The sequence below is a fragment of the Paramisgurnus dabryanus genome, chromosome 4 (genome assembly GCF_030506205.2).
Source record: "Paramisgurnus dabryanus chromosome 4, PD_genome_1.1, whole genome shotgun sequence".
Lineage (NCBI taxonomy): Eukaryota > Metazoa > Chordata > Actinopteri > Cypriniformes > Cobitidae > Paramisgurnus > Paramisgurnus dabryanus.
Window position 1 is genome coordinate 21,225,831 of NC_133340.1, and position 10,422 is coordinate 21,236,252.

General features: G+C 36.7%; 1 protein-coding gene across 1 annotated transcript; it reads right to left on the bottom strand.

Annotated features, from left to right (window-relative positions):
- Window positions 1-758: 758 nt before the first annotated feature.
- On the bottom strand, window positions 759-9,468 carry LOC135760439 (adhesion G protein-coupled receptor E3-like). The gene is made up of 10 exons (XM_065274424.2): window positions 9,300-9,468; window positions 7,921-8,040; window positions 4,188-4,363; window positions 3,900-4,064; window positions 2,323-2,532; window positions 1,813-2,045; window positions 1,594-1,660; window positions 1,425-1,516; window positions 1,187-1,346; window positions 759-945 (listed from the first exon to the last, which is right to left on the bottom strand). The coding sequence occupies exons 1-10, from the start codon at window positions 9,451-9,453 to the stop codon at window positions 901-903; spliced, it is 1,422 nt and encodes a 473-aa protein (XP_065130496.2). The 5' UTR covers window positions 9,454-9,468; the 3' UTR covers window positions 759-900.
- Window positions 9,469-10,422: the final 954 nt, after the last annotated feature.

The following is a 10,422-nucleotide window of genomic DNA, read 5'->3' on the forward strand; positions in this document are numbered from 1 at the left end:
CCACATAAATGCGTCTTGGCAAAACGGATATGAATTTGAGTTTGTCATTAGGCTCTTTTATTGATTCTAGGAAGTTTTTTTACCCGCTGTCGTCGCTCCATAAAGCAACGAGCGTGTCGTCTTTGTTTGTTTGCCTCTTTGACGGCTAACTTCTGGGTGACGTGCTTACGTTTGGGAGGAGTTAAGCGCTGAAAGATGTGGTTTCATCAGCAGATGTATTTACACTTGTCCAGTTTCATCTGAAATGCGTCCCAGACCACCTTCTGAAGTGGTTTGAGCGATCGGATTTAAATCAGCCTCAAAACCGTTTCGAAGGGCATTTACACCTGGTCTTTTGACGATCGGATAGCTATCCGATCAGAGAGAGCGCATAAAGTGACCAGGTGTAAAAAGCCCCACAGATGCATGACAGTAACATAATCTTCAAATTATTTAATGAATAATGATCAAAATAAGACAAATACATAATCACACATAAAATTGAGAATATAATTAATATGCAAGGTATAATTATTTCATAAATGTGTTGTTGAAACATCTATTTTATCTGTCATTGTACAACAAACTCTGCATAGCTCATATGTTTTGTTTCTTAAAACTATATATTCAAACTTAATATTTATGTAGGATAATAGAGGCAATTTAAGAAGAAACATAAAAGTTCATGATAACACCCCCAATAAAAAAAAAAAGTACTGACAGCTGGTAGAAAATTAAGACTTAAATAACCTGTTCATCGAAGAAGAGAATAAGTGACATGTTATATTTGAAGTTGCTTTTTCATACTTTTTTGATTTAGGAATCATAGTAAACAGTGTTTAAATCAATTTCTTAACCCCATCATAAATCATTTAGTTATTAGTGTTTGTTGGAGGGCACTTTGATGGTTCTGGGTTTAAGTCAAGGGAGGAGAGCTCTCATCCACTTCATATACTGCTGTCTGACCTGAACAAGAGATGGGATGAGAAGGAGGTTACAACACTGCACAAAAAGTTACAAATAAAACGAAGAATAAATGAATTTGATATTTTATGTCTCTATTTTAATCTAAAGCTTTGACTTCCCTGCTTCTCATAATGTATTTAGCGTTACATGAGGGTGAGGTTTTATCTCATGTAGCATTAAAATAATTGTGTATCTAATATGATGGCAGAATGAGTCTGTGATGGAGTAAATAATGATTCACCTCATCACTGAGAACACAGTAGACCAGAAAGATGAAGGTTCCTTGCTGTGAGTTCAGGATCAGAAAGAGAATCTTCATCATCTGATTGTCAGTGAAGAAACCCAGAATCCAGGGACAACCAAGAATCACAAACTGGGCCAGAGTTTTAAAAACCATAATCCTGCAGAAAGAGAAAGAAAAATTATCCATGGGTTTCTTTACTGTCCATATTTGTTTCTCTCTTAAAAATGATATTTACTTGGTCTGTTTCTTCCGTGAATATTCAGCCTTCAGCTTTTTGAGAGTTGAGTTTAGACTGATGATGATACTGATGAAGAGAATCGTGTTTATCTGCAGAAAAAAACACAGACAATCACTTTGTTTTCCAGTGGTTGAAAGAGTAAAAAAAAAATCTAAACTAAACGTACTGCAAGAATGAAGCAAACAGGTCCCAAAAAACTCCAGATGAAACCTTTCTTCTGTTTAATCCAGCATCTGTTTACAGGAAATGCCATAAAACGTTTAAAATACTTTTCAGCTGTCTGGTGTTGAAATATTAACATGACTGACAGAGTTTAATCTTGTCTGTCATTGTATTCATGTCTCTGCTTATATAACAAACATATAATATAAATCTTTAAACTTACTGTTCACTGCCATAACCTTCAGGAACCAATCCAACAGACACACCCACTATAACAAAAGCAATCACATATCCAATCACAATCAAGAATCCACTGTTAAGCACCGCCCTCTGTTTGGAGCTGAGCTTTGATAGGTTCTTCACACAGATGAAGAGCAGCACAGCTTCAATGAACATCCACACAAAGCAGGAGAGAAAGAAGAAGTGAAGAGCTCCTGATATCACAGCGCACAACTCCTGAAGACAGAGTTAGTATGTTAGTGCAGTGGTTCTCAACTCCAGTTCTCGGGACCCACTGCTCTGCACATTTTGGATGTCTCTCTTATCTGACACACTCAGTTCAGTTCATGGAATCTATCCTAACGAGCTGATGATCTGATCAGGTGTGTTAAATAGGGGAGACATCTAAAATGTGCAGAGCAGTGGGTCCAGAGGACTGGAGTTGAGAACCACTGTGTTAGGGTACTGTATAGTTAGTTAATATACTATAATTACAACAGTTTAAAAATCTCACCTTGTGAGGTTTTATGAGATTGATGAATTGTTGTGTGAGTAAGAACAGAAGATGAGCAGACAGCAGACTGATGCAGATGTTGATTCGAGCTACATTGTTCACTCCAGGTTTCCATCGACAGAAAGCAAAAGTCAACAGAGCCAAACTAGTAAACACCAGACCCACTATCACAGAAACCAAATTCACCAACTCCATCAGAGGATCACCATCCTGAGGAAATAACAATAGACATAAAATAATTGCATGGACTGAAGTGTTTTTGCCTCTGTTTCAAAGTGTGTGAATGCTTTATTTACTTTTTCTGGACAGACTGACTGATGCACAATCAGAGTTGAAGAGCAGCTTGTGCAGGATCATAATATTAGTTAGACCTTAAATCAAGGGCCCATTCTTTGTACATCGTTTACTTCACCCGAGATTAAATAAGACATCCGAGATGTTTAGATCTCGCTAAACATGATCTCGCTAATTCAGTTATTTGAACACCCCTGCTGTTAATGATTAATATGTATATAATCCAAGATCAAGACAAATCATTAACAGTTACAGCGGAGTAATCCACATACAAAGAAGGTGCCCCAGGTATCTTCAACTCTGCTCCTGGTGGGCTACTGTCCTAACTGAAGGAAATTCTTATTCCATTTTTTTTCTTTTAACACATTGTGTTTTTTGTTTCATGTGTTAAAATACTGATCAATCTACAGGTTATTTAGTGACCTAACACATCCTAAAGTTTTACTTCTCTGAGTTTTTGTAAAATAAAAGTAAATTGTTTTTAAATGTGAGAAGATCCTGTCAGGAAGAAAGTAACACTTGTTACTTTTGTCCCGCTGCTAATACTGTTTCATATGTTGGAAATGTATATCAGTGGTTCTCAATCCTGGTCCTGGAGGCCCACTGCTCTGCACATTTTGTATGTCTCTCTTATCTGATGGAAATTAAGATCTCTGCTAATGAGCTGATGATTTGAATCAGCTGTGTTAAAGGGGCCATGGCATGAAAATGAGACTTTTTCCATGTTTAAGTGCTATAATTGGGTCCCCAGTGCTTCTATCAACCTACGAAATGTGAAAAAGATCAACCCAGTAACTTAGTTTTGGTAAACCATTCTCTACAAGCACATACAAAAATAGGTCGTTGAAATTTGGCACTCTTTATGATGTCATAAGGAGCTCTTATTAGAATAATACCGCCCCCTTAATCTGCACTATCCAACCACAGCACTGCCATTTAGTGCAGAGAAAAAGAGAGAGAAAAAATTATTGACATCACAATTGAGTTTCAATTGCAACAAACCACCATCATTGTGATCAGTGTTTGCAGTTCATCAGCTCATTTGCATTTTAAAGGACACACCCAAAATGGCACATTTTTGCTCACACTAACAAAGTGTCAATTTTAACATGTTATAATAAATTATCTGCCTCTCATGCACTGCTTCAAGTCAGCCACTGACCGGCTTGCGCAGCACTGCATGAAGGCGAACACACCTAAAATCTGCAGGATGGTAGCTCAAGAGGAGCACGTTTTAGACCCCTCCCTTAACTATAAGTCTTAACTGTTTTAAGTTGTCTTACCTCTGGTGGGCTTTTGCTGGTCTGCATGATGAGAGCAAATGTTGACAGATGAAGACATGAACACACAGTGAAGCTGCTGTTGATCTTTACAACAGAACAACCATCTACAATCCACTCACTGATGTTCCAGTACACACAGGAAAGATTTCCTCCAGATTCAAACTCCTTCATAAAAAGGAAGAATATTCAATCATCATTTGAAAGAAATGTATCACTGTTCTTAGTAATCAGTGCTTGTATTGGAAAAATAGGAATTTAAGATGACAGGAGTGAATGAGAGTAACTCACTCTGATGTGTCTGAGGGTGAAGTTGACTGGTTTGGTGAGGGTTGTGTTGGGGGTTTTAGGAAGAGTAGCTGAGATGACAGTGGACATCATGGTGTTAACTGTGTCATCTGATGTGATGAAGAAGTCTGGTTTCAGTAGGTCCTCCATTGTGTTGTAGCTCATGAAAGCCACAGCAGCTGATCCTGCAACAGATACAGAGAAGGACAATCCTATTTATTTTAAGATTTTAATGCAAAGTGAGTCTAAACATTGCACAGAGTGAAATATTGGATAGACAGACACCCCCTCCCCACTACATACATGAAAGTATCCACACATATACAGGAAGCGCTGAATAATGTTTCTGCTGATGGTTGCTTCAGATGTAATTTGGTCCCACCAGTTTTTGAACAAAAATTAAAAATAGCTTGATAAAGTAAGAAAATGCATTTACAAACCGTAATTTTTCATAACCTAACTCTAATATAATTTATACAGGAAGCAAACATTATACAGTGGCATAGAAAAAGGGACTTGCATTAAAATTAGCCAATCAAATCCATTGACATGTAACACAAACTTATTTAACCTCCTAAGACCTGGATGTCCATATACGTGGACATCACATTTTTTGTTGTTTGCTCCATAATACTTAATTCTGTGTAACTGGAACCTGTTGTACACAAACGTGGACAATGACACTGCTTCATCTTAAAAAAAAATTTGGTTATTATATTTATTGGTTCTTTCTAACCCCAAAAAGCTGGAAGAAATCTATAAAAAGACAAACCAAAGCTCGGGTCTTAGGAGGATAAAAGTGTGTGTAACTGCCTGTAAAATATTTTTTTCAAAACTGTTCCATTTTTATTTAAAGTCGCCTGCGGTCCAACCACACTGCAATGACTTTCTTATTTTTGTCTTGTTTTCAGTAAAAATTTCTAAAACTTCTTAAATTAAAATATATTTTCTTGATGAGCAAAATAACCTAGGAAAATAAGTCTAAAAGTTAGAAGTTACTTAAAGTTTATATTTTTTGTCTAAAAACTTGACTTATTTTCCAAGGTCATTTTGCTTATCAAGAAAATATATCTTAATTTAAGAATTTTTCAATATTTTTACTGAAAACAAGACAAAAATACTAGGCAAAGACTGTCAATTTCTGGGAATAACCCTTTTATTGTTACCACTCAACTGATTTCTAAAGATGAGTGTATATGTGTGTCTCATTACATAGCGGACAAACAAAGAGTAAATGTAAGATTAGTGTGATAGAAGCCGTTTTTACACAAAAAGAGAAACATTTATGAATGATTGTGCTGCATTACCACCTTGGGTGTGCATTATTTTCTATTAATTCAACAACCCGTTTTATTATTTCTTAGATATTTGCTGCTTACATCCTTTATAACCTACACAAAAAAAGACCTTAAAGTGCCCATCTAATGACTGCTTTTCCACAAGTTATATAGGTGTATGAGTTCCATAAAGCATGTTTCAAAAGTTGTTTGCTCGAAATAGCTTGTAGGAAAAGATTGTTACCCATCTCTAGTAGCATCTGTTTCAGGGCAGTTCAGATTGTGCCATTTTGAGCTAGTCTTACATATTTATGAGCTGCTGCTCCTTTGATCACGCTAACTACTAACGTCATGTGCCCGTGCGCGTGCTCAGTGGTATCATGAGCAGTACAGACCATATGTGTTATTAAAAGTATCACTAATAAGTACACTACAGGAGAAGAAACTCATGACACACAATGAGTAAATTGTGATGTTACGTTAGCAGTCACAACAATAAACTCGTTTTCCCTGGACAATGCTAACATATTCCCATTATAAAACATTTTCAAGCGCATTATTTTTGCAAATTACAGAAATTAAGACCCGGCGGGGGATGTATACTGCTTGTGGACCGCGTGCTAATTGCTAGAAGCTAGCGGGACGTCCGGACCGTAAAGTTATAAGAGGCTCGGGGGTTAGCATCGTCAGAAAAGCCGGGGCGGTAAGGCCCGGTCTCGGTGTGTCAAATTCATCATGACACACAAAGATTCCAGCGTAAATTGTGATGTAGCAGTCTGAACAATACACTCGTTTTCCCTGGACAATACTAACATATTCCCGTTATAAACATTTTCAAACGCATTATTTTCGCAAATTACAGAAATTAAGACCCGGCGGGGGATGTATACTGCTTGTGGACCGCGTGCTAATTGCTAGAAGCTAGCGGGAGGTCCGGACCGTGTATATATCTATGCGGACCGTAAAGTTATTAAGAGGCTCGCCTCGTCAGAAAAGCCGGGGCGTACGGTCTCGGTTAGTTTGGCAAAAAGCTTTTAGCTCTAGCATCATAAATGTAGTATTTTGTGACAGAAGATGACAACATGCAAAATATAACGTGACATCTTACCTTTTGTGATGAAACAACGCGATCGCGAATCGAATCCAGTCTGTTTCAGATGTGTGAATGATCCATGAAAGTCCAATAAGATACATCCAATTACCATTTTTGTCCACAAATGCTTATAATCCGTGAAATATAGATACATAGTCTGTTGTTTACATCAGATTTCGCATGAAGGTCTTATCGCCTACAATCTGAGGACTGTTTGCGTCGTAACACAGTGTATATAAGATTACTCCGGGTTCCAATAACCACGCGTTAAAACTTTGTTTTTAAAAGTAGGTGGGAGTATAATCCATAATATCCAAATAGCGCTGTTATTTCCGTGAGAGATGATAACAGCACAGAGGGTCTCATTCAAGTGACTGCTCTATGCTGTCTAGCTACCTGGTGGGTGGAGACCTGCGAGTGGGGTGGTGGGCGGGAAAATTCAAACTGAATGTGACGAAACGGTTTGTTACGTCACAACGGAGCTGAGTTTTAACTAGCGCAATCTGAGACTCAAGGCAGAGGACATTCAGAACCTGTATCTCACTCAAAACAGCATGGATGGATTTTTTTCCAAGTTTGTATGCGGGGGAGCATCAGAGACACAAATGAACACCCCAAAACCCAGAAAAAGTGAGTTTTTCATAATACGGGCACTTTAAATTTCTAGTCTGGCTTCTACTTGGTCTGAAGGCTACGGGAGTCTTTTGCATCTGCCTATTTATTGCATCATATCCCTAGGGGTTGTAATACAGTGACAGTTATTGAGTGGTAAATTTGGTCTCCAAAAAGACGTGTTTGACTCCTGCTGTTTAATCTGTTCCTGTATGACAGAAGATTACTACTGCTCGCTCTATCAATCAGCAATAAGAACTTTTAGGAAAGAAAATAAGTTTGGTCATACACCTGAAATATAGGACTGGCCAAAACATTTGGTCAGGCTATCCAAGTGCCAAACTATCTCTCTGTCCTATCTGTCTAACCAATCAATATTTCATTTTTTTTTTACATAATCTAGCAAGTAAGAGTCTATTGGAAACCACGATTTCTGTCTGTCATGAATATTGTGGTTGACATGTTAATAAATTTGATGAGAAGATGCCAAAAAGGATGCAAGGATGAAGCAAAGGTATCTTTAGGGAAATCGTGGCACTCAGTAGTCAAGTTTGCTGTGCCTTTTGGCAGTTATTTCAGTCAGGTGAGTACGGAGTTATTTTTATTTTTTGGTAAACTATTCCTTTAACAACTCTTATGAATATAATTAACTCATTGTATTTTTACAGATAAAATGAAAGCATATACATGTGCTTTCTGAAAATGTCTTTTAACAATAGTTATTGGCTGTGTTGAAGTTTTTTTTTTTTCATACCTGTGTCGTTGTTGTTTTTGGCAATCCCAATGAGATCGATGTCTATAGAAGCATTTGTTGTGTCGAGCTGAGGGATTTTATTTAAGGGGGCCTGCGGTCCAACCATGAAGACTTGTGCCTCTGATTTTTAAAGAAACACACATTTTTATGTCATCTAAAACATCAAAGGTTATTTTATGAGCACATGCCTTCAGTTAAATCAGGGGCATCATTCATCAAAATGTTTTAAGGGGGCACATGTGCACAGCTACCCTTCATACTGTTATCATAATTATTAACATTAATTAAATATGGAAACCTTTTATACGCCATATTCTTATAGACTGCACAAAAAGAGAAACATTTATGAATGATTCCATTGCTATTGTACACATTACTGATAAATATATGCGCTCAACCGTCACGTCTGTGATTGGCTGTAATGATCAACACTGCAAAAACAGTTAATAAAAATAAATCTTTGATGCAATGTAAGCAGATCTAAATGTAACGCTGTAATCAACATTTTTTATTTTATTATTTACTAGCCTACTGTATAAATACTCTACAATAAGGTTGTATTAGTAAACATTTGTAAATGCTTAATTTTATAAATATATTAGTAAATGCCGAAATAAACACGAACTAAGATTAATAAATGCTGTAGAATAATTGTTAGTTCATTTTAGCTAATGCATTAACTAACTGTTAACAAATAGAACCTTACTATAAAGTTTTATCAACATATTTATATAAAATTATTACAGAAACGCATTATTGCATAAGATTTGACCTCAGAGTCAGAGGACATAATGACTCAGCTCCCCCTAGGGCTGAATCTAGTTATAAACATTAAGTACACATTTTGACCTATTGCACACAGTTAATCTGCGACCATGCACAATGATGGTGCTGTTGTGTCTGGTTTTGTATAATTCATTAATAATTATTTGCATCCAGAAGGAAGCATTTGATTAAAACAGTGAAAATCTTAGAAAGTGAAGAACTGATCATATTTTGCTCATGAAATAAACAGATGAAAAGATGGTTAACTGATTTTGAGATTGCATGCAAAATCCTCTTGGTTCAAAAATCAGAAGGGGCACAATGGGCATGATGCCTCTAGTTACATTATATCATGTTGTTGAATGCTTTATTCTGATTAGTTGAAAAATGTTCAGAAAATAACCACCAGAGAAATGTCTGTGGTAACTGTGGTATAAGCAGAATAATCAACTCCGGTCCTTTGAATTATTTGAAAATAATGGTGTAATGGCAATCCGCTTCGCTTCGTGCCGCATTACCACCTGAGGTGTGCATTATTATCGAATGATTCAATGGCCTGTCGTCAATTATTCCTTACTTGTATACTGTTTCAGTGTTAGTTGTATCTCTCTTACCTACAGCTGCACGAGTGAAACTGACATTGTCATAGGTGTTTGTTGGCTTCACCAACATTGAGACGAGCTTCTCACCGACCTTTAACACATCTGACGCTTGTTTCTTCAGGTCACTGGATGATGAATTTATCTTCTCTGAAGTAATGAAGACCATGTCCAAAAGTTTGGTTACATCCTAATTCAGTAAATAAGGAAATAGCTAAGCTTCAAAAAGATGTCATTAACAAATATTTGTTGCAATGATTTGTATCAATACAAATATTTTCTCATTTGTCTCTGATAGACTCACTGTTAAAGGAAGGACAGGAATATTCTCTAACTGATCGAGGAGATTCTGTATACAAGAAGTTCCCTGTGGACAAGAACATACTGATACTACATATTAAAGATTTTTGTTGACTAGTGAAGAAGGTGGCTGTGTCACTTACTTTGTGAAGAATGTTCAGACAACCATTTAGCATCTCACCTTCACAATTGCTGAACTATTACTGTATTTGTGCTGCTCTTAAAATTGACAGAATCTAGTTGTTGACTAAAAAATTGTCAACTTACCGTGCAATTTGTATACTGTGTTATATTTAAGCCTGAAACAAATCATAAAAATTACAGCCATGTAACAAATCATATGAATTCAAGTACATTAGAGAATTTAGAAGATGACCAAGTTCTATAAACTTTCATTGTGTTACACACTTTGCACAGTTTGTTTGGTGGAAATATAAAATATAAACCAGCGACTATTATCATTACCAGTTGTGGTGATTGTTGGTGTGACAGTTGTGTAGGTTTTGTTTATGCGGTCAACATCTGAAAGTGATTGACTGGAATTAATGAACAGAGACACAACAATCACAACTATAGTAAAAGACATAAATAAATTACCTGCACAGTATGCCATATTACATGTAGTTGGTGTAACAAACTCATAGACATAATAACCACCTCTGCAGGCTTTGACTTTAATGGGATATGACTGATAAAAGCAGCAGTAATTGTTCCAGTGACCACAAACATCTCTGGTGACCACTCCATCCTCAGGTTTTGGGTGTCCACCTCTTAGCCACAGTGGGATATAAGTACCACACCTATAGTTATCAACACATGTTTCTGGCATTCGAACGTT